This window comes from Mytilus trossulus, chromosome 12 (assembly GCF_036588685.1).
Source record: "Mytilus trossulus isolate FHL-02 chromosome 12, PNRI_Mtr1.1.1.hap1, whole genome shotgun sequence".
Lineage (NCBI taxonomy): Eukaryota > Metazoa > Mollusca > Bivalvia > Mytilida > Mytilidae > Mytilus > Mytilus trossulus.
This window is the reverse complement of record NC_086384.1, coordinates 29,754,879-29,774,793: the sequence shown is the minus strand read 5'-3', so window position 1 is coordinate 29,774,793 and position 19,915 is coordinate 29,754,879. Positions and strand designations below refer to the sequence as shown.

General features: G+C 32.5%; 3 protein-coding genes across 3 annotated transcripts; 1 reads left to right on the top strand and 2 right to left on the bottom strand.

Annotated features, from left to right (window-relative positions):
- The first annotated feature begins 2,526 nt into the window (after window positions 1-2,526).
- LOC134693126 (G-protein coupled receptor 157-like) lies at window positions 2,527-6,674 on the top strand. Its single transcript, XM_063553833.1, has 3 exons — window positions 2,527-3,024; window positions 5,020-5,243; window positions 5,992-6,674. The coding sequence occupies exons 1-3, from the start codon at window positions 2,928-2,930 to the stop codon at window positions 6,379-6,381; spliced, it is 711 nt and encodes a 236-aa protein (XP_063409903.1). The 5' UTR covers window positions 2,527-2,927; the 3' UTR covers window positions 6,382-6,674.
- A 5,788-nt stretch (window positions 6,675-12,462) lies between these two features.
- Window positions 12,463-16,033, bottom strand: LOC134693125 (G-protein coupled receptor 157-like). The gene is made up of 3 exons (XM_063553832.1): window positions 14,026-16,033; window positions 13,465-13,688; window positions 12,463-12,748 (listed from the first exon to the last, which is right to left on the bottom strand). Exons 1-3 carry the CDS (start codon window positions 14,510-14,512, stop codon window positions 12,482-12,484), a joined length of 978 nt encoding a protein of 325 aa, XP_063409902.1. The 5' UTR covers window positions 14,513-16,033; the 3' UTR covers window positions 12,463-12,481.
- Window positions 16,034-16,479: 446 nt separating this feature from the next.
- On the bottom strand, window positions 16,480-19,656 carry LOC134693770 (G-protein coupled receptor 157-like). The gene is made up of 3 exons (XM_063554676.1): window positions 19,029-19,656; window positions 17,453-17,676; window positions 16,480-16,878 (listed from the first exon to the last, which is right to left on the bottom strand). The coding sequence occupies exons 1-3, from the start codon at window positions 19,513-19,515 to the stop codon at window positions 16,540-16,542; spliced, it is 1,050 nt and encodes a 349-aa protein (XP_063410746.1). The 5' UTR covers window positions 19,516-19,656; the 3' UTR covers window positions 16,480-16,539.
- Between the last annotated feature and the right edge of the window lie 259 nt (window positions 19,657-19,915).

Below are 19,915 nucleotides of genomic sequence, written 5' to 3'. Positions count from 1 at the left end.
GTTGAAATATTTGCCCTTTGAATCTCGTAATCGATTTAATTTCGATACCCGCATCCTTCAGAAATCGACAATTTTATTAAATCAAACTATGATTACTGCACTACAATTAAGTCATAATCCTTTCACATATATGGACATGATTTACCGTATATAATTCGTATCAATATTGCTTGATTAAATACCAAATTTAAACGTGTTTGACACATCTCTGACATTTCCAATGGAATTTTGCGGAGCACTTAAATTGTTTTGTTTTTCGTAAAGTCGACAATGAATTTAATGTCTAGTACAAAATCGAAAAAGACAAAACATGAGCAATCAAAGAATGTGTATGCGCAAAAATATTGTAAGAACATACCTATACACTTTCATTAATATATCAATTATATTTCGACACTAATAATAAAATTTTTATACATTTACCTAAAATTGCCAGAAACAAACAAATTCCTGCTTTCCACATATTGGATTGACTTAGTTCTGTGACCTACCAATTCAACCGATTATGTGCTTTATCATAATTCCTACGGTTACAATTGTCAGATAAAGGTACCATTCGTGCGTAAATGTAACTTTGTCGAATTATATCTATATTGATACTTGCTGTCATAGATGTATTATATACAATGAACTATAAGTAGGTTTAATACCTCAAAATAGTGTGCCAGCCCATTTAAAATTGAAAAATTAATAATATTTATGACAATATGCATGCCTTAATTGTCTGTTAACCGGGAACGAAAAAAGTCGTCTTGAAAAAACGCAAATGTAATAAATACACTGATAATCATATTGCACATGCCAAAATGAAAAGCTCAAACACATCAAACGAAAGAATAACAACTGTCATAAACCTGAATTGGTACAGGAATTTTCTTATGTAGACAATGGTGGATTGTACCTGATTTTATAGCTAGCTAAACCTCTCACTTGTATGATAGTTAGATATTGGCATACAGAAGTTGAAATTTGATTTGCAAAGGGAGTAGAGATATCAAATTGTTAAACTCTCATGTTAAGACATTATTCAAATCTTATTGGATATCAAAGTAGAATACAGAAAAAAATCATTCATTTATGCCGATTTACCATCATGATTGATTGTTTTGTATGTTCAAATAAAGAGCAGTTCTCATTTGGTTTTATATGTGTCCTGTAAACGTTTCCCAACTGCACATCTTTTATATATCACGAAGTTTTAACGACTTTATACGTGCATTATAATCATTTGATGTTTTACGGTAAAGTTGATCTCAACTTTACGATCTGGAAGGCTAGGCCAAATATGTTTCCTTTACAAAGGTGACTATCAGGTTTACTTTTTAATAAATTTTTGGTTCAAATGCTTCTATCCTTGCAAAGGATTACAAGTGCAAGGCAAACTCGATTTTAGAGGTTTATTTCATAAAATGACCATATAGGCATACAGTCTAGTCAAAAGTATTGGATTTTACGAAATTGAATATTTTAATGTGGGCCGATATAAAAACTCAACCCATATCTCCATAAGTTTTTTGCAGATAAGAACCATTAAGCCTATATCACCCACAGGTCTTAATAACATTCTCATAATTTAACAGAACTATTACTATTAGTAATTCTGGGGCCCTTTACAGCTCGTTGTTCATTGTGAGCCAAGGCTTCGTTTTGAAGGCCGTACATTGACCTATAATGGTTTACTTTTATATTTTGTTATTTGGATGGAGAGTTGTCTCATTGGCACTCACACAACATCTTCCTTTATCTATTACGCGTCGCACAAAATGGTCTTTAATTATAGATTTACAAGGCAAGTTGGATATAAAACATAGTTGGTCGAGAGACCAAATAAAACACTTATTCACGAATTTATTTCAAAAATCATTTTCTTTTTCTCGATTTTACTTTTAATTCTCATTTTAAAATAAAAAAAACCAATACAATTTTGCAATTCATTTCCAGGAAATTACAAATTGATTGGATTTTACAACTACAATGTAACTTTCTAAACAAAGCAAACTATGCATCCCCATGTCCTCACAAAACTACATGTATTTAATATTATTAACAGTTGTGTGTTAAAAAAAGTAAGCAAAGACTATACCACAACGGTATTCCAACTCATAAGTCAAAGCCAAATTGAAAACAAAATGCCTTGAACAGGAAAAAATGAAATAAGTCCTCAAGGAAGTGTTCTGCTAAGTTTCAAAATAAGTAACGTTCCATGAAACTATTATATATTTATAGGGGATTAAAAAAGCAAAAAAAGTATAGGGGTCAATGTGCTTGTTTTCGAGATATTAGCCATTGGAATTTCTTCTTCAACGCGGACTCTTGGCTCAAAACAATCTGCAAGCCTTAAAGGGCCCAAAACTAAGACTGGTCTAAACGTATTCCAACAGGATGTTTATTATTGATACAAAGAAAAAAAAACCAATTACTTAGAATTCGAATAGTATTAATAAATTTAACAGATAAAATTAATCAAAAATCAAATACACAACTATACGCAGTCTTTATCACACAATCTTTTCTAACGAAGTATGGAGAACTTTACTATAGCTAATTATACTGGAGAGTTTATAAACCGCATTACAGATTCAGACATTGCAATTACTATAACAACTACGGTTTTATCGATTTTTGGGTCTATTTGGCTCATTTTAGTTAACGGTCGAAACTGGATTAGAAATGGACACTTAGAAGAAACAAGGAAGCTTTTGATTTACCTTACTATTTCAGATTTTTTCATTGCAATTGGAAATTTTTCGGGAGCAATAAAATACATCGAATCAGATGACAGCAATAGTTTTAAAGTATTGGAATGTAGTTCGGAACGCGATATAGGGTGCATAATTCAAAGTTTTATAACAACGTTGGGATCTTTGTGGTCTTTCTTCTGGACGACTGTAATTGCGTTCCACTTGCTGGTGACTTATGAAGAGGCAATGAATGGTACTGAAAAATTGAAGAAGGCCCAGGAAAATGAGCGTGGATGCATATTCAGAATGCGCTTTCTGTACCATTTTAGCTGGCTTATTCCAGGTAAAATAGTAAAAACAACACTAATAGTGTTATTCTGCCTAAATTATTATATGCCAGTGCTTTGATGATGAGAATTTTGTGCCGTTCAAGGCCATACGTTGACGCATTCAAATGCTCACACACATATCATATGAACTCTGAGTCTTTTGTAGACAAAACGGGCGTCCGGCGTAAATACTAAATTTAGTCCTGGTATCTATGATGAGTTTATTGTATAGTTATTCTTAACATTATTGTACATCTCTTTATTTTGAAACTAATATTGTTATGAAATTCATGCAAAGAGAAACAATGAAAATTTATTCACGAACTGGACTTGAAACTTGAATATAAAACAATAGTACAATGATTTCATTAAGTTTATTAAACAAGGAAGTAATCATACATGTATGTGTCTTGTTCAATACCCTTTACCCTTGAAGAGGAATTTGAGGTTTCGTTTCACTGATATACTTAACCCTCTGTTCTGTGTTTTAAGGACTGATGATTTTTTCTTTTTGTCTTACAAGTTCTCTTTTGCTATGGTGTCGTTTTTTTGTTTGATTTGTTTTGGTCGACATTTTATTTTTAATTACCCCTAGTTATCCTTTTTACATTTTATCCAATGGAACAAATATCAACACAACGATAATCTTCAAAATAGATAAAAAGTTCATCTTAAGATATCCTTTGTCAATAATTTTATTTCTTACGTATGTAGTACACTACATAGCTAACGCTACGGTCGTACATTCACCAAGAACAGATAAAATGTTTTTGTTTTTTTTATAATTGTTAGGTTCAAACATTGCTTTAAATATGATCTAGCATTATATGTGTTTGCGTTATTTTTCCTTAATTTTATTTTATAAACGATGGTGTATACCTTTTTATATTTACTAACTGATTATTGACAACCTTTACATGCTGGTAAGCCCTTGCGCGTTTGGGTTTTTTCCCCCAGAAAGTTTTAAGGTCTAGTCATACTTATATAAATGTTTTTGTTCATTTTTTTTTCAAGAACTGATATACTATTAGATTAAACCATTTTTCATGGCTTTCATGTACTTTGACAGATTTAAACCTCGCTAAGATAGTAGAGGTGCATTATGTTTTCTGGTCTATGGGTCCGTTCGTTGCGTTCGTCTGTTACTCCGTTTGTCCCGTTTTAGGTTAAAGTTTTTGGTCAATGTAGTTTTTGATGAAGTTGAAGTCCAATCAACCCGAAACTTATTACACATATTTCCTATTATATTATCTTTGTACATTTAAATGTCAAATTAGTTTTTTATCCAAATTTCACGGTCCACTTAACATAAAAATGTTAGTGCGAGTGGGACATCCGTGTACTGTGGACACATTCTTGTATTTACCCTGCTTTCAAATGAGAATGACAAACTTCAAATTACTAATCGACATTTTCCCGTTGTCATTTTTCAGCATTAATGTATCGTCTAACCCATTGAGTTTCCATATCTCAAAACACGTTACGCTAGTGCATGTTGGCACAATACAGGCTTCATTTGCAAGGTTTTGTCCTAACAAAATAACACTGAGAATTAATATGGAGAATATGCGAAAGAGGCAACAACCCGACCTAAAAATAAAAAGCAGACAAAAACTGCCCCAAAAAGTTATGATTCACGAAGGAATGAAATAGATATTACATAAGGTGTTTTGTCATCTTCACAAATTGGTTCACCGTTACCATGTGTTTGTGTCTAATCTCACAAGCAACAAGTTTGCGATCTCAGATTCTTAAGATACAAAAATAAACGTATAAGATGTAACTTTAGCGAATGATTTTTGATAAAGGAAGATACACGTGGACGATAATGCAAACATACCAGGGTACACTAGCTTATCGATAACAAAAACCACGCTTGTTTATTTTTTTCAAAATAACGTGATACTTTCAGATAATTACTTTGGTTTGTACTCTAAATTGTTTAATACTATTTAAATAACAGTTAACTTCAAATGCCATAGTTTGTCATTGCTTTCGATATTTTTCAGTTATCATTATGAGCATCGCTGCTGGATCAAATGTTCTTGGGTCGGACCTATCTGTTGGCTCTGGAGCTTGGTGCTGGATATCGGCATGTCTGTCGCCAAATCAAAGAACATTTTGGATGACATTTACGGGAAAAGGATGGGAAATATTGATGTATTTGCTTTGTTGTTTATTTTATTCTTGGCTTAAAGTTCGTAAGATAGAAATTCAGAGAAGAAACAAAAAAGTAAGTTGTTAATGTTTTTTATAACTTGAATAAAGGTATTCAATAAAATGTATATTTAATTCAATTTGAATTTGATTTAATAAACTGAAAATCTGCTATGTATGTATGCTGAAGTGATTTTTGAAATTAAAATGTATTAAAAAAGTATTGTCAACATCTGAACACAATTTAGCCTGTATGTTTTTCCTTAATAGAAAATTATAATTTATCGTTTCAAAGAAACACAGAAATTATACCCAATGTATAATAATAAACACTTATTATTTATTTTCCGGTCAGCAAAAAAAAAGCAAGAAAAAATATTACTGTTCTCATATTTTTAAATTAAATCGCTAGAGCTAATAGCTTCTGGGTACTTTTGTCATCATTTAAACAACTCTATCAGCAAGGTTATAATATGATAATTTTACTGAAGAAAGGCATTATTAGTATACCTATGTTTAATTGTTATAATTCGATTTGGCAAAAACAAAGCCGGGCCACAAACCGAAACCAAGGGAAAGACATAAACTATAAGGTGAAAACAAAGAAACAGCAGAATCATTGAAATACACCAAAAGTAAACACTAAGATACATGAAAAAACGTACATGTAGATAACAACTGCCATATTCCTGACTTATGGCAACTCAACAGAATGCATATGTTGACCACATCACTTCAATTAGGCTTTAGGTCAAAATATTTTATAACCCCAAATTTCGTGCAAATATTTTTACAGCAATGAAAATCTTAGTTTTTGTTTGCAGGCAATCAAGCTACAAAAACTCACACCATTGACCGACCCACGATATCGAAACACGTCAAATGTGGAAGAACAAGAAACACCAAACACCAAACGCAACTCTAATGAAAATATGAAATATTTGTATCTTTGGCTGATTGAAATTTGGCTCCGGATTCCAGGAACAATTCGTTACATAATGGCTGCCCATAAAAGACATACTGGATATTCATCTGCTTACGACAGCGTCGATGTTTATTTTCTTCATTTTCAGTCTTTTGGTGACAGCGCCCAAGCTTTTTGTACATGGATGGTATTTTGTGGACCAAAATTAATGGGAAAGATAACGTCACGTGTATGCAGACAGCATAAAATAGTTGAAGAGAAAAGAATGTTAATCGTACAAAAATATTAGCATAAGTCATCTATTATTAGCACTGTCAATCTTAATCATTTTTCTGTGATTCCAATATGTAGCATAGTGCATTAAGAAAAGAAAGACCGTTTTTTCACATTTTGTTTGCATGTTATATTTTTATTATACAACAAGTTATAAATGAAACATTACTACCCGAACTATGACATAGTTTACATGTATTACTTGAAGATCAGTATTTTAATCGATTTCACCACAATTTATGTAAACACTTTTGAATTCCTATATTATTCTCCTATTATTTAATTTTAACAAATAGCCTATCCGCCTTATTGTTTTTATTGCTATTGCTGTAATCATCTCAACGAGGTTGATTTTCTCGATTGAGCCGGAACGGGGAATGTGAGAAAATCAACTGAGTTGAGATGACCAATGATATTCTACTTACTGCTATTTTACATATGACGACGTTGTTAATTTCATTATCAACGGGCACGTACAGCCTTAGTTTCTTTATTAATATTTTTTCATATCTCTCTTTTGTGCTGATAAAGGAAATTATCAGTTAGTAAGAGTGAAGACAAATTTCGTAAAATAGCGATTAAATGTTTAATAAGTTTACTATATTTATGATACATAATATTTGTATATATATTTAAATCATGATTATCAGTACTACTTAATATACCACTTATTAAAACCCATTTGTTGATGTTCAATATATTGAGAATATAACATCTTCCATTAAGTGCATGCATGGACAAATAAAATCAACGGTACTAATTTTGTTGCAACAGATGCGCATTTCGACAATACATGTCTCTTCAGTGATGCTCGTGGCCAAAATATTTGAAATCCAAAGCTTATATAAAAGATGAAGAGCTATAATCCAAAAGGTCCAAAAAGTATAGCCAAATTCGTGAAAGGAATCAGAGCTTTGCATGAGGGAGATACATTCCTTAATTTATAATAATTTATAATATTTTGTAACAGCAAATTTTAATAACACAAAAACATCCGTATTTTCATGCCAGTACCGAAGTACTGGCTACTGGGCTGGTGATACCCTCGGGGACTAATAGTCCACCAGCAGAGGCATCGACCCAGTGGTAGTAATAAAATCAACGGTACTAATTTTGTTGCACCAGATGCGCATTTCGACAATACATGTCTCTTCAGTGATGCTCGTGGCCAAAATATTTGAAATCCAAAGCTTATATAAAAGATGAAGAGCTATAATCCAAAAGGTCCAAAAAGTATAGCCAAATTCGTGAAAGGAATCAGAGCTTTGCATGAGGGAGATACATTCCTTAATTTATAATAATTTATAATATTTTGTAACAGCAAATTTTAATAACACAAAAACATCCGTATTTTCATGCCAGTACCGAAGTACTGGCTACTGGGCTGGTGATACCCTCGGGGACTAATAGTCCACCAGCAGAGGCATCGACCCAGTGGTAGTAATAAAATCAACGGTACTAATTTTGTTGCACCAGATGCGCATTTCGACAATACATGTCTCTTCAGTGATGCTCGTGGCCAAAATATTTGAAATCCAAAGCTTATATAAAAGATGAAGAGCTATAATCCAAAACAAAAAGTATAGCCAAATTCGTGAAAGGAATCAGAGCTTTGCATGAGGGAGATACATTCCTTAATTTATAATAATTTATAATATTTTGTAACAGCAAATTTTAATAACACAAAAACATCCGTATTTTCATGCCAGTACCGAAGTACTGGCTACTGGGCTGGTGATACCCTCGGGGACTAATAGTCCACCAGCAGAGGCATCGACCCAGTGGTAGTAATAAAATCAACGGTACTAATTTTGTTGCACCAGATGCGCATTTCGACAATACATGTCTCTTCAGTGATGCTCGTGGCCAAAATATTTGAAATCCAAAGCTTATATAAAAGAGGAAGAGCTATAATCCAAAAGCTCCAAAAAGTATAGCCAAATTCGTGAAAGGAATCAGAGCTTTGCATGAGGGAGATACATTCCTTAATTTATAATAATTTATAATATTTTGTAACAGCAAATTTTAATAACACAAAAACATCCGTATTTTCATGCCAGTACCGAAGTACTGGCTACTGGGCTGGTGATACCCTCGGGGACTAATAGTCCACCAGCAGAGGCATCGACCCAGTGGTAGTAATAAAATCAACGGTACTAATTTTGTTGCAACAGATGCGCATTTCGACAATACATGTCTCTTCAGTGATGCTCGTGGCCAAAATATTTGAAATCCAAAGCTTATATAAAAGATGAAGAGCTATAATCCAAAAGGTCCAAAAAGTATAGCCAAATTCGTGAAAGGAATCAGAGCTTTGCATGAGGGAGATACATTCCTTAATTTATAATAATTTATAATATTTTGTAACAGCAAATTTTAATAACACAAAAACATCCGTATTTTCATGCCAGTACCGTAGTACTGGCTACTGGGCTGGTGATACCCTCGGGGACTAATAGTCCACCAGCAGAGGCATCGACCCAGTGGTAGTAATAAAATCAACGGTACTAATTTTGTTGCACCAGATGCGCATTTCGACAATACATGTCTCTTCAGTGATGCTCGTGGCCAAAATATTTGAAATCCAAAGCTTATATAAAAGATGAAGAGCTATAATCCAAAAGGTCCAAAAAGTATAGCCAAATTCGTGAAAGGAATCAGAGCTTTGCATGAGGGAGATACATTCCTTAATTTATAATAATTTATAATATTTTGTAACAGCAAATTTTAATAACACAAAAACATCCGTATTTTCATGCCAGTACCGAAGTACTGGCTACTGGGCTGGTGATACCCTCGGGGACTAATAGTCCACCAGCAGAGGCATCGACCCAGTGGTAGTAATAAAATCAACGGTACTAATTTTGTTGCACCAGATGCGCATTTCGACAATACATGTCTCTTCAGTGATGCTCGTGGCCAAAATACTGAAATCCAAAGCTTATATAAAAGATGAAGAGCTATAATCCAAAAGGTCCAAAAAGTATAGCCAAATTCGTGAAAGGAATCAGAGCTTTGCATGAGGGAGATACATTCCTTAATTTATAATAATTTATAATATTTTGTAACAGCAAATTTTAATAACACAAAAACATCCGTATCTTCATGCCAGTACCGAAGTACTGGCTACTGGGCTGGTGATACCCTCGGGGACTAATAGTCCACCAGCAGCATCTTTGACTCTGACAAAGATGCAAGCAGTATAATGCTTCTGAACAGTCTTCAACAACGATCAAACCAGTATACTGATTATTGTATAAAGTTAACAAAGGGGTATACATAAGTGTCTTTTATAGATTTACGACGATGATGCAAACATTTTGAAAAATAGTTGTATGTATTACATATTCATCAGAACGTGAACATTTTATGGTTCTAAGACTATGAATTTTGCTGTCACATTCATTTATGTTTGGAAATAGAATCTGTGCTATTCGTACAAGACGTCTTCACAAACAGCAAACATAATTAATCCATTTTAGGCAGAAAATGCTTAGAAAAAAGTGCATTATCTCTATAAAGTCACTGCAATGTCTTGTATTCCTAGCATTATATAACTCCAGGCTTTCCATTATGTTGTTCATCTTATCTTTCATTTTTTTGTTGTGCTTCACGCGATGCTTTGGATTCGGTTGACTTTTTTAAATTTTCCAACTCTACATTACATAAAGTTTTTAATTAGTTATTCTGAATTGCACAAAAGGTGTTATTTTAATAACCGATGTTCACATATGGTAGGTAGTCATTTCGTACATTGACAGGTTTGCAAGTCTGCCACGTCCTACCTACATATACTATTCCGCAACCAACATTAATTATTTCATACACTTGATTAACCATTAACAAATGCATAACAATTTTTCGAATTACTAGTATATAATTTTGTAATTTGTTGAAATATTTTCCTAATATTTGTTTTGAGATAATGCAAATAAAAATGTATGATTAAATAATTAGAGAAACCTTTAATGGTACGACATGGCTTTAATTGGTAAAGATTCTTTGGGTTAAATTTTATTTTGATAACATGTATCGTTATAATTTTCTTAATACTAATTTTGCTTAAAGCAAAAAGTGTTCTTCTTACATGGGGGAAATTAAACAACAAAACTTAAAAAAGAAGATGTGATATGATTGCCAATCAGACAACCGTCCACCAGAGACAAAAAATGACATAGAAATTAGCAACTGTAGGTCACTGTACGGCCTTCAACAATGAGCAAAGCCCATACCGCATAGTCAGCTATAAAAGGCCCAGAAATGACAAAGTAAACAATTCAAACGAGAAAACGAACGGCCTTATTTATATAAAAAAAACTAACAAATGAACAAAATCAAGAATATAACACATAAACAAACGATTACCAATAAATTATAGGCTCCTGACTTCGGACAGGCACATACATACATAATGTGGCGGGGTTAAACATGTAAGGGGATGCTTACCCTCCCCTAACCTTGGACAATGGTATGACAGTGCAACATGAGAACGAACTATAAAAATCAGGCGTAAAAGGCTAAATAAAATTAACGGTATCAGTTTCTTGCACCAGATGCGCATTTCGACAATACATGTCTCTTCAGTGATGATTATGGCCAAAATATTTGAAATCCAAAGCTTATATAAAAGATGAAGAGCTATAATCCAAAAGGTCCAAAAGTATAGCAAAATCCGTGAAAGGAATCAGAGCTTTGCATGAGGGAGATACATTCCTTAATTTATAATAATTTCTAATATATTTTTAATAACACACAAAATCCGTATTTTCCTGCCATTACCGTAGTACTGGCTACTGGGCTACTGGGCTAATAGTCCACTGGCAGAGGCATGTATCCTGCTTAACTCATCAGATGGACAAAAAACTTACTTATTTTCAATAAAGGTTGGAATTGAAGTTACTGTAGTCATTGTCATTTTCTTGATTTTGAAATTCCGATTTTATACAGGAAACTCGTCAGTACTTTTGACAATAACAATACTATGGGTTGATTGCTATGGTTGGTTTCCTTTTCTAAATTGCGATACACAATATAAGGTGCGTTATGAATGCCAATGAGACAATATTACACTAGACACCAAGTCTGGTAAAAGTTAACATCGTTAGAGTACCATCATCTTTCAATACTGAGCAAACCCATACCGCAAGCTATTAAAAGCCTAGACACTTAACATGTAAAATAATTAAAACTAAAAAACTAACGCCTTATTTATGAGAAATGAAAAATATGTCACAATCAACAACAATCACTGAGTAACAGGTTCTTAATCTGGGACACAACCATATAGATTGTATATGTTTATGTTCACGGCCTGACATTTCAAAAACCTGAGACAATGGTTAAAACAGCACAACATATATTGTAAATCGTTTTAAACTTAGACAAAAAGGCTTAAGTCATAAGCGTATAAGGGGCATATGCAAACCCAAAACGAAAAACTTAAGACACAAAGCACCGATCTGACATTGTACACGCAGTTACTGAGAGGTGGTTCAACGTTTACAAAAAAAAAACAAAAAAAAAACAAGAAGATAAGTTAAGAATATCAATCCGTGTCATTCCAGGGTTCAGAAACTCTACAAATAGTGAGAAAAATAGATTGTGCGATACAAAAGACGTACAAGTATCTACAAAATGTTACATATTACTGTAAATCAGATTCTATTATCAGTAAGTTTAAACATTACTCTGTTTGATGCATTTGGCAAAACATTTAGGAATTTGTAGGTTCTCAATGCTCTTTAACTTTGTACTTTATTAAGGCTTTCAACTTTCTTAGATACGAGTGTCACTTATGAGCCTTTTGTAGACAACACGCACATCAACGCAAATAAACAATTTTATTCCTTGTATCGATGGTGGGTTCATTGTATCATTTATCCATTTATCTATGCATTTATTTCGACATTACATAGCTTACATTATAACATGGGTTTTGCTCATTTATCATTTTTTATGAAGAAGGGTCACAACAAGTTGCTCCGTCGTTTTCATTTAATATCACTTCACGTATCTTTTCATTAGCATGTAGCTGTGAAATTTATAGGAATCCAACATAAATAATATATAAATGTAAAACATATTTTTTATAATTTTTTATAATCGTGTAGAATATTTCATCGAAAGCCAAAAAATATTAAGCAAGAACAAAAAGCTTGAGCACTGTCACCGAAACATTGAAAATGCATTAAATAAATGTCTACATCTTCATAGTGAACCGATCTGTATCCAGTATGTCTTTTTATAGCTGCCATTATAAATCGAACAGTCCCAAAACATCTCAAACACAATTCAATCAACCATAAATACATAAATCTAATGTCTTCATTTGGACGATTTGATGATGGAATTAACGGTGTTGAACTATCTACTTGTGCATGTTTCTGCAATAAAATAAAAGATGTTTAAACAGGAATATATAGCAGAAATGATGATATAATTTCATATACTTAAATTATTGAGTAAATACTACGGAATTATTTTGTCTTATGGCTTTTGATTCTGTTCATGACATTATAGAAAGACACATATCAATATGTAATGTCCTTAGTCATAGATGAACAGCACTACACAGCAAAAAGTGCAACGCAAGTTTTACGTACGTTTTAAAAAGGAGGAGTTCATAAAACATTGTCTACTTATTTGTCTCTGACTTCTGTATACTCGTTCATAGTTAAACTAATCAGATCGCAACGTTTTGATCTCCTCTGGTTTGCATTGTCTGTATAAAAATAGAAGATGCAGTATGATTGCCATAAGACACCTTTCAACAAGAGACCAAATGACAATGAAATTAACAACTATAATCCATCGTACGGCCTTCAATAATCAGCGAAGCACATTACCGCATAGTTAGCTATAAAAGGCCCCAAAACACAAATGTTATACAGTTCAAACAATAAAAAAGAATAGGCAATTAAACGTACAATAAAATGAATGAAAAACAAATATGCAACACAGCAACAAACGACAACCACTGAATTACAGACTGCTGACAGGAACTTTAGCGGGATCACAACCATGTTCTCCTTCAGACACGTTCTCCATTTGTTTAAATATAATAGTTATTTTTTATTTTAAATGTTTATCTGTGTATTACCCGTTTTGATCGGATCATGGCACACTTTTGTCGAAATTTCAGGAGCATGTAAAAGCCAAGGCAAGAAAAATACATCAATATTTCCCATCCTTTTCCTGAAACAGCCATCCATATGGTTCTTTCATTATCAGACAGACAAGCAGAAATCCAGCACCATGCACCTGATCCTACAGATAAATCTGATCCCAGAATTCCCTTGGCCATTGCTGTAATAGTGATGGCTCCTGGAAAATTTAGAGAAACGTTGAAATTAATTTTATGTCTTCCATAGTCAGATATTTTTTTTATCAAAATTATAGCATGCAGATATTGTAACGGATTGTAAGTTGTCAAGTAATTCGACTTTTAGTCATTTAAATAAAATTTAACAGAAACAGAAATTTCATATGCTTAAACTATTGATTTTCATATTAGATCTTTGTATGTAGTTGTGACTAACATTTTCAGTCTTACTGGGAAAAATTTTAAGACTTCAAAGGAAATTTTGTCATTTCATAAAATAATATTAATTTCAACTTTGATTAATCCCTCATTTTGCGGGTGAATAATAATAATGCTTACCTGGTACTGCCCAGCTAAGTAAATGATAAACGAACATTTGGATATTATCCTTTCTGGCTTGTTTTGGTTGGTTGCAGCTTCCTTCTTTGTCTGTAGAATTCCATAAAAGATGGAATGCAATAATTGACGTCCACCAAAAAGAAGACATACTAGACATCGTGGTCAGAAAACTTTGCGCAATACAACCGGAATCATTTCCTTTATGGCATGCTAAAACTTTCTCTGGACTGATGTCGTCACCATACAGAAAACGAATGGCTCCAAATAAGAATCCTATTGCACTAAATATGTCCGCAATAGTTAAATATATCAAAAGTTTCATTGGTTCAGATATATGGTCTCCCCGTTTATATGTCCTTCCAAGGTTTATAAAAATTATAAGAGCACCAATAATAGACAGACAACATGTTGTTATGGTAACTGCAATATCGATATCAGTCACTTTCTTAATATATTCTCCAGTGAAATTGGTATAATTATTAACCATTTTTCTCGTCGGTATATAAGAGCAGTACTATCAGTCATTTGAATTTTATAAATGAAAACTGCATTTTGACATGTCACGGAAAACACACGATAATGCAATTCATCATATACAGAAGTTGCAAGTTCATGCAAATAAAGACAAAGTATATCAATTTGTAAATATTGATAACATATGAATGTATTTGATTAATATTTAACACTAGTTTATAATTGTCCACCTAACCCAATCATATCATTTGTATATGAGATCATCTAACCTATTGTGTATATCGTCATACTAGCTGGTTTATCTTTATCATTCATTTCATACCTTAAATTAAATAATCACATACATTAACAAGGTTGTGATAGTTGTTTTGCAGTGTACATCATGTATATGCATGCTTGCTTCACTGTTAACAGAATAATAATATACACGTGAAAGAAAAAAATCAGGGTAACGAACTAAACCGCGGGGAACGCATCAACTTGTGATGGAAACAACGGAAGAACAGAAACAATAAAATGCAACCACAACAATCGCCAATGCGACAATATGGAAACGAACCTTTTAATTACAACTGCCATATTCCTGATTTTGAGAAAAAAAAAGTGGGTTGAACCTAGTTTCACGGCTAGCTAAACCTCCCGCTTATACGACAATGCTAAAAATATCGTTCGAATGCTAAAATTACTTGACAGGAAAACAGTACGAATAAATGCAAGAACACTCATGAAAGAGAAATCCATAAATGAATAATATAAAAGTACATTTAGACATGTACTATTATATTGTTTATTACTATATCAAACCAAACATAATAATAAAATTTTCCCGCAATCCATCGTCGGTTATTTCCGTATATTTACCGTGTACATGTATAAATTGTTGAAATAATACGGTTTCTGCCCCATGGCAGTCATAAATGCCATCAAGGGTGTATCGTACACTTTTCATTAGAAGTACTTATATATCTTCGGATTTCAAATGGTTGGCTTTGAGCGTTCCTGGTGAAGGTTAATCCAGAAAAGCGCTTCGGAGGCGAACAAATATTACACGTGTTGTTTTCAATTTTCTACCAATAAGTCTTATTGATCCGAAGCGCGTGTCTCGTATACTTAGTTTTAAACCTTGCATCTTGGATGAATCTTTTTAAGTTCGTGGCCATTCTTTTCGTAGGAACGATGTTCAGGATTCGCATTATATGTAATATTAGATATCAAATGGTCAAAAACTGAAACGAGGGCAGGGTCCGATACGGTGTATATATGTTTAAAGTTGATTACACAACCACTGCTTGATCGTGATATCAATAGCTTGACAACAGTTTACTTATGTGGTATTGGATTTTAAAATTGTTTCTGACTGCTGTTCTGTCTGAAAAAAATTAAGATGTAATTGATAGTACTGGTCTGTTGTAACACCCAATTTGTGAAGCTATACTGTTACATATACGCGTTTTGTATTTTTAAAACACAAAGTACATTGTATATTTGTAGGCACTTGAGAGTCAATAACATTTGATTTTTGTTCAATTTTATACATTTTTTTATCAAACATTTCGGATAGTTTCATGACGGATAATCATGTCATTTAAGAATTGAATGCTTCTTTTTGTAAATTTATTGGGGTGTAAAAGCGTTGACCGAAGTACATCATTCTAAAAATGTACGCACGGTCAACGCTTTTACAACCCATTAAAGTTACAAAAAGAAGCATTCAATACTTATAATTACATTTTTAGCTAGGATTATAAAAACACGATTTTCATGAAGTTTAATTTTTAAATTCACTTGTGCACTTAATTGTGGGACCTCGTGTCATAATGAATGAAATGTTATTGTCTCATGCAATTGCTTACGGAATAACATGTGATGTGCAATTAGCCAATCAGAATAACGTATTATAATGGAACATACATCTAATGTAATTATTTATGAATAAAACAAGATAACACTGAATGGTAAGGTTTAACAAATATTATTTTATTTTGATAATTTTTGTTGTTTGTTAAAATATATATATTTGGTTTTTTTAATTTGAAAAACTTAACTAGCTTCTTGTAAAAGGTTAGTGTTACCATTTCTGTTATGAATATATCGAAACAATCGCCTGAAGACACAAAATATTAGGAAAGAACAAAACGCTTGGGCACAATCGCCGAAACTTTGAAAGTGCATCAAATAGACATCGACATGTTCATAAGATGATGGGCTTATACAAGCATGTCTTCTGAGAGCAGTCATTATAAACCGAACCGTTCCGGAAATCCTTAGCACTATTTCTACTATCCACAAGAAAATGAAACTAAGTTTGTATTCGGGCGCTTGTTGGTAGCATCTCGTCCTCGATATCAAAGGTGTTGTACTCCCGAATTGTGCATGTATCTACAAAAGATGTTTTAAGTATATGTTACTTACTAGTATTTCTTATTTTTAATACTAATACCGTACACATTATATCAAAGATAACCATTTTAATAGCCATACAGACTTAAATTGGCATACAATACAGACACACTAATTTAAACTTATAGTGTTAAGTTTTTTTCCAAATGTTCGACGACTGTGTGTTATGTAACACTAAGTTATGTTTATTATTGACTGACGAAAAATGAATCTGAATATTACGGTTATACCAAAACACTGTAAATATTTGATATTTTTTTTTACATTATTATAATATAGTTACTAAGCGGTAGACTTTTTTCTCCAATATTAGACCTTGTAAAAAACACAATCTTCAACAAAAAAATAATGTACTCAAGACTTTGTTGTGATCTTAAAATATGACGGCGCTTTCCCCTCAATAAAACACTTAATTCCTCTCACCTTTCCTGATGTTTAAGATTTAAGATTTTTATCAATATTTGTAAAATAATTTAACTTATACCTCTTCATAAAGTAGCATACACGACCAGCTTTCTGAAAAGTGAATCGATTTATGAAAAGTGAATTTTACCTTTCTTTGTCTTCTTATTTCCCACATTTGATGAAATTTGAAAAGCATGTAAAACCCCAAGCATGAAAAGTACATCAATATTTCCCATCCTTTTCCAGACACAGCCATCCATATAGTTTGTTCTCTGACTGTCATGTTAGCAGAAATCCAACACCATGGCCCCGACCCAACTGAATTATCCGCTCCGAGTGCACCATTAAATAGTGCGGTGAAAATAATAATAGCTGAAAATAATAATGTGATGGTAGGACTAGATCAGTTTTTAGAACCCTTCAGAACTGTCAAAGTAATCTTTCTGAAGTCTGTCAAAATTAATAAGTACTTGAAACTCCTCACAAGTAGAATTTAAATGCTCTGTTTTAGGCGTCAATACTAGTAATCAAAGTTTGGCGACAGTACAATGTATGTTGCCGTTATTGAAATCAGGTAAATCGTTTAGAACTAGACAAATCAAGTTATCAAACCTCAGACGAAATGGCAAATATTCTAAATGAAGCAAGATCGGTGGTGATGCCAGGGTAAACCTATTTTTGGTAAAAGGAAAAATGGTTAAAAAAATTCATTGCTTCCTAGACATAATTTTTCAAATTTAAATATTTTTTTTCATTATCAAGAGTTTAAAACGAGGTGCGAACGATACCAGAGAGACATTAATTCAATGTCTTAAATTGAAAAAAATGAATGGAATGAAAAAATTTAAGAAAGAAAACCTAAAACCAGACAACAGGCAAGCCATAATACACTAACACAACCAAAAACTAGAGGTGATTTAATTTGTATATACTTATGCTCAAGTAGAAGAGAAACACTAGATCATATAATATAAGAGAAATAAGTGTATTCTTATAATTTAAAGTAGAGTTTCCATAACGGAACCCAATATGTATTAATATAGATTAATGAATCAACATTTCGAGAAAACAACAATAACGAACAAAGTATTTTCCCATGTTTCAAACATTTAATTCAACAATTGCCTGACAAAGATATCTGATTTAAGTAATTTGATCCGTGAGAATGTGACAACATTTTTGAATAACTCACATGCTTCAAACAAAAAAGCCAACGACTTGCATTTTTTTTTTTGTTCGTAGTGTATCGGAATCTTTAAAGCTTGGTATGCTTTTTGTTCATTGTTGAAGACCTACAGTTACATGTACCTTTAATGACTCACCTTTTAAATCATTTTGTCTCTGATCGCGAATGGTCTTATTGCCGATCATATCATATCTATTTTTTTAATTTAATACATTAATAAATCGTTACTGATATAAGAGGTGTTACTTAAACATGGAGTTTACATTTCTGAATAAAGATTTTTGTTGTAATGAATGAGAAAGAGAAACATTGAATTCATCGAATTAACATATAAATGTATATATTACCTTTTTGACGGTCGCGTTTTAATTGAAAGATTTGTGTAATAGTGAAATTAATGTCAAGAACTTAGCAATACATAAAATCACGTAAAAAATCCAAAAAGTGTTCGAATAATGAAAAAAATGTGTAAATGTGTGAATAGACAAATAAGTAATGCATGTCTATGCATCAATGAATTATATACTTTTAGTCTTACCCGGAACTGCCCAACTTAATATGTGATAAACCCATAGTTTTACATTGCATGTTCTTTTTCGTGTTGAGTTGTTGATTGAACCGAAAAGACTGTTGTCATTCGTATAACACATATAGGTCCACCAGAAATTGAAGGCTATTATTGAGGTCCACCAAAACGAACATAGACTAGCCATTGTTGTGACAAAACTTTGTGCAATGCAACCCAGATCCTTTACCTCATAGTTTGCAGAATTAACACGTAAAAAACGCACAGCTCCATAAAAGTAACCAAGAGCTAGGAAGAAGTCGGCTATGGTCAAGTACACGAGAAATTTTCGAGGTTCACTGAGGGATCGTCCTCGGTAAACTTTAAATCCACTTGTAAAAAAAATAGCAAGAGCACCGCACATAGACAAAATGGACGTTGCCATTGTGACGATAATATCTATTTTTGTTATCTTTGCTGCTAAGCTGATAGTACTATTACTACAGTTGAGGGAATCCATAATTAAACAAAACAAACAAATAGTAGATCTAGAAATATAAGGAAAACAATATTTTCACATCAACTTTCGTTTTCATCAATAGTTTCCCTGATACATTCAACAAGTACATACTTGTACTAAATGTATATATACAAGCGCACTTAAGACACACAAATACATCACATGTATATGTGAGACAGAGTTTTATTATTATACAATTTCTGATTTTTTGTATCTTTATGTACAAGCCAGGAAACGTGTAAAACGAAAAAGCAGCCTAACGTCACAATTACTTTTTTTAAAACACATCGGTTTTAGGCTAATGTTCTTGAAGATAAACTGCAAATAATATCATATTACACTGTGAATATAAACATAATTAACTATTGAAAAGTTTGGTTTTTTTTGTTTTTTTTTTTAA

Bases quoted from the DNA above. Each gene is read 5' to 3' on its own strand.
- LOC134693770 (XM_063554676.1), bottom strand. From the start codon at position 19,515: ATGGATTCCCTCAACTGTAGTAATAGTACTATCAGCTTAGCAGCAAAG. The intron at 17,677-19,028 runs GTAAGACTAAAA...TATTATTTTCAG, and splicing joins ATTAAGTTGGGCAGTTCCGG to CTATTATTATTTTCACCGCA. The intron at 16,879-17,452 runs GTAAAATTCACT...CATCTTTTGTAG, and splicing joins AAATAAGAAGACAAAGAAAG to ATACATGCACAATTCGGGAG.
- LOC134693126 (XM_063553833.1), top strand. From the start codon at position 2,928: ATGAATGGTACTGAAAAATTGAAGAAGGCCCAGGAAAATGAGCGTGGA. The intron at 3,025-5,019 runs GTAAAATAGTAA...GATATTTTTCAG, and splicing joins TTTTAGCTGGCTTATTCCAG to TTATCATTATGAGCATCGCT. The intron at 5,244-5,991 runs GTAAGTTGTTAA...TTTTGTTTGCAG, and splicing joins TTCAGAGAAGAAACAAAAAA to GCAATCAAGCTACAAAAACT.
- LOC134693125 (XM_063553832.1), bottom strand. From the start codon at position 14,512: ATGGTTAATAATTATACCAATTTCACTGGAGAATATATTAAGAAAGTG. The intron at 13,689-14,025 runs GTAAGCATTATT...TAAATTTTCCAG, and splicing joins ACTTAGCTGGGCAGTACCAG to GAGCCATCACTATTACAGCA. The intron at 12,749-13,464 runs GTAATACACAGA...ATTTTATTGCAG, and splicing joins CCATGATCCGATCAAAACGG to AAACATGCACAAGTAGATAG.